Below are 3,867 nucleotides of genomic sequence, written 5' to 3' on the forward strand. Positions count from 1 at the left end.
AGAGCAACCTGCCAGGAGCTGAAGGGGCTCCAGGGACGCTGCAGAGGGACTCTTGGTTAGGAGCTGCAGGGACAGGACAAGGGACAATGGTTACAAATTAGAAAGAGGAAATTTAGATCTTAGGCAGAAGTTTTCCCTGTGAGGGTGGTGAGACCCTGTCCCAGGTTGCCCAGGGAGGCTGTGGCTGCCCCAACCCTGGCAGTGTTCACAGCCAGGTTGGCTAAAGCCTTGAGCAACCTGCTCTGGTGGGAGGTGTCCCTGCCCGGGGCAGGGGGTTGGGGCTGGATCATCTCTGAGGTCGAAAGAGGAAATTTAGATCTTAGGCAGAAGTTTTCCCTGTGAGGGTGGTGAGACCCTGTCCCAGGTTGCCCAGGGAGGCTGTGGCTGCCCCAACCCTGGCAGTGTTCACAGCCAGGTTGGCTAAAGCCTTGAGCAACCTGCTCTGGTGGGAGGTGTCCCTGCCCGGGGCAGGGGGTTGGGGCTGGATCATCTCTGAGGTCCATTTCAACCCCTTAACATACTATGATACTATGTCTCCCTTTATCATCAGTGGAGAAGTTAGTGACTCCAGGTGAGTTCAGAGCGTGATGGATCTTATAATGCAAGAGGATCTAGTTGTGCCTGTGTGAATGAGTTACACTCATGAGCCTGTTCAGCACCACTGAGTGCAAAAGGAGCTCTGAGGGGCTGCTTTGAAGAGACATGTGTCTAACAGAGATAGTCGAAATTAAGTGAGTTGAGTCCAGCTGTGATGAGCAAAGGACCTGTTCTCTTTTCTTTGGCTTTAATTCCATCCTTCTGTCCAGCCTGGTCATCAGTCTCCATCTTTCTGCCTCCTCTTCCACCTCATTACATTGTGCACTTTCACCATGCTTCCCAGCCTGTTTCAGGGCACAATTACTATACTAAGAACTAGAAAATTTCCTCTGGAGAATCGAGAGAAGTTCTTGGGGCACAGTAGAGGGAAGAATATGGATGCAACACAGAATTCAGTCCTCTTGCCTGCATTTCCATGTAAGATCCCATCAGATTGGCAGCCAGAGTGGCCCAGTTACAAACACAGAACTGGGAGCACAAACACAAAGCCTTGGAGGGTAGTTGGTGTCTTTGCAACCATAGGGTGGGATGAGCTTTGGTCACACTCCAGAAACTTGGCTATTTGGCTTTGTGTTTGCAGTCTGAGGCAGCAGTGAGCAGCCCAGACTGACCTGCTTTCTGCAGGGGGAGGAAACCAGATATGATAATATGACCCTCAGATCCAGAGGAGTTGAGCACAGCTTGAAAAACCAAGTGCTTAACAGGAAAGCACAGGGCAGCCACCTGCAGTGCAGGAAGAGGCAGGAAGGGAAAAGAGGGATCAGTGTCAGCTCCACCTCCTTTCATTTCAGAAGCAAGGGAATTGCACAGGTCAGGCTGTGCAGAGAACTTCCATTTCTCCTGAGGTGCAGCTTCCTCTGATGAGGTGGCATTTCTCAAGGTGTGCTGATGGCATCAGTGTCCCTGATGCACAGAAAGAGCCACATTCCTGAGGTGACAGTTTGTGAATCCAAAGACACTTTCAGAGTCACCAAGGTGCTGTACCAGCTCACTGAAAACTGCCTAAAAGCTACAGAGAGGCTGTTGGCACCTTAGCCAAGGGAACCATGAGTAAATGCTGAGCAGATGGGTAGTTTCCCCTTATTTGTGCTTTAAGCATTAATATCTTGTGCTTCTAACCCCTCCCTGTCTCTTACCCCACAGCTGACAATGAGAACTACATTGCCTCCAGCCAGCCCAGGTCACCTCTCCCTGTGGTTGAGGAAAAGTGGAAACCACAGCTCCAAAGAAATAATGCCAACAACAGTATGTAACAGCTTTGCTCTTTGTCCTGGCCTTATCTGTCCCTTCCAGGGGACAGGGACACCTCCCACCAGAGCAGGTTGCTCAAGGCTTTAGCCAACCTGGCTGTGAACACTGCCAGGGTTGGGGCAGCCACAGCCTCCCTGGGCACCCTGTGCCAGTGTCTCACCACCCTCACAGGGAAAACTTCTTCCTAATACCTAATCTAAATTCCCCCTTTCAATTTCTCCCCATTGCTCCTTGTCCTGTCCCTGCAGCTCCTAACCAAGGAGCTCTGTCCAACATGTCCCACCTGTGTGGGGTCTCCAAGGATTGTTTGGTGACTCCTCCTCTCTCCTGCTGCAGAGGAGCAATGTTGATATTGTGCTTTCTTTCCCCCCTTGTGTCTCCCTGCAGCATCAGCGAGCGGCTCGGTGGGGAACAGCGCGATCCCGGAGAAGGAGCGGCAGAACATCGCCGAGAGGCTCCTGCGGGTGATGTGCACTGACCTGGGGGCGCTGAGCGTGGTGAGTGGGAAGGAATTCATCAAGCTAGCGCAGACCCTGGTGGATAGTGGAGCTCGTTATGGTGCCTTTTCCGTCACCGAAATCCTTGGCAATTTCAACACTCTGGCCCTGAAGCATCTGCCTAGGATGTACAACCAAGTGAAGGTCAAAGTCACCTGTGCCCTGGGCAGCAACGCCTGCCTCGGCATCGGGGTCACCTGCCACTCGCAGAGCGTCGGTCCCGACTCCTGCTACATCCTCACGGCCTACCAGGTGGAAGGGAACCACATCAAGAGCTATGTCCTGGGAATTAAGGGGGTAGACATTCGAGACAATGGTGATTTTATCCACCACTGGGTGCAGAACGTGCTGTCGGAGTTCGTGATGTCGGAGATCAGGACGGTGTACGTCACGGACTGCAAGGTCAACTCCTCGGCCTTCTCCAAGGCAGGGATGTGCCTGCGCTGCTCGGCCTGTGCCTTGAACTCAGTAGTGCAGAGTGTGCTGAACAAGAGAACGCTACAGGCTCGCAATATGCACGAGGTGATCGAGCTCCTGAATGTCTGTGAAGATCTAGCAGGATCCACAGGCCTCTCCAAGGAGACCTTTGGCTCCCTGGAAGAGAGCTCTCCCCCGCCCTGCTGGAACTCGGTCACTGACTCTCTGCTGCTGGTCCATGAGCGCTATGAGCAGATCTGTGAGTTCTACAGCAGGGCCAAGAAGATGAACCTCATCCAAAACCTGAACAAACACCTGCTCAGCAACCTGGCAGCCATCCTGGCTCCGGTGAAACAGGCTGTGATCGAGCTGAGCAACGAGAGTCGCCCCACCCTGCAGCTGGTCCTGCCCACCTACGTCAAACTGGAGAAACTATTCACTTCCAAAGCTAATGATGCTGGGGTGGTCAGCAAACTCTGTCACCTCTTCTTGGAAGCGCTGAAGGAGAACTTCAAGGTCCACTCAGCCCACAAGGTAGCCATGATCTTAGACCCCCAGCAGAAGCTGCGGCCCGTCCCACCCTACCAGCACGAAGAGATCATTGGCAAAGTCTGTGAGCTGATCAATGAGGTGAAAGAATCCTGGGCAGAAGAACCAGAATTTGAACCTTCAACCAAGAAGCCTCGTGCAGCAGGGGAAGCCACAGCAGCTCAGGAAGAAGATTGGTTCGGGAAAAATGAAGTGTATGATTATTTGCAAGAACCTCTCTTCCAGGCCACCCCTGACCTGTTTCAGTACTGGTCGTGTGTTACCCAAAAGCATACAAAACTAGCCAAGCTAGCCTTTTGGCTCTTAGCAGTGCCTGCTGTGGGTGCCAGGAGCGAATGTGTAAATATGTGTGAGCAGGCTCTCTTGATCAAAAGGAGAAGGCTACTCAGTCCAGAAGACATGAACAAACTCATGTTTTTGAAGTCCAACATGCTTTAAGACTGTCTTTTAATTAAAACAAAACTTTAAAACACTGTTCCAAACAAAGAAAAGAATTTTAAGTTCTAAACACTGTGGACCTCATTATGAATGCCCCTGGAAACCAAGTGCTTTTTTA

General features: G+C 51.8%; 1 protein-coding gene across 1 annotated transcript in view; it reads left to right on the plus strand.

The window, feature by feature from the left end:
* Positions 1-3,861, plus strand: part of ZNF618 (zinc finger protein 618) — a 21,309-nt gene extending 17,448 nt beyond the window's left edge. The window contains exons 3-4 of the mRNA XM_009071473.1: positions 1,741-1,842; positions 2,236-3,861. Of these exons, the coding sequence (XP_009069721.1) occupies positions 1,741-1,842; positions 2,236-3,749 (1,616 nt within the window). The 3' untranslated portion in view covers positions 3,750-3,861. The remainder of the gene's footprint in view (positions 1-1,740; positions 1,843-2,235) is intronic.
* The last annotated feature ends 6 nt before the right edge of the window (positions 3,862-3,867 follow it).

The sequence above is a fragment of the Acanthisitta chloris genome, unplaced genomic scaffold (genome assembly GCF_000695815.1).
Source record: "Acanthisitta chloris isolate BGI_N310 unplaced genomic scaffold, ASM69581v1 scaffold23703, whole genome shotgun sequence".
In the NCBI taxonomy this organism is placed as follows: Eukaryota; Metazoa; Chordata; class Aves; order Passeriformes; family Acanthisittidae; genus Acanthisitta; species Acanthisitta chloris.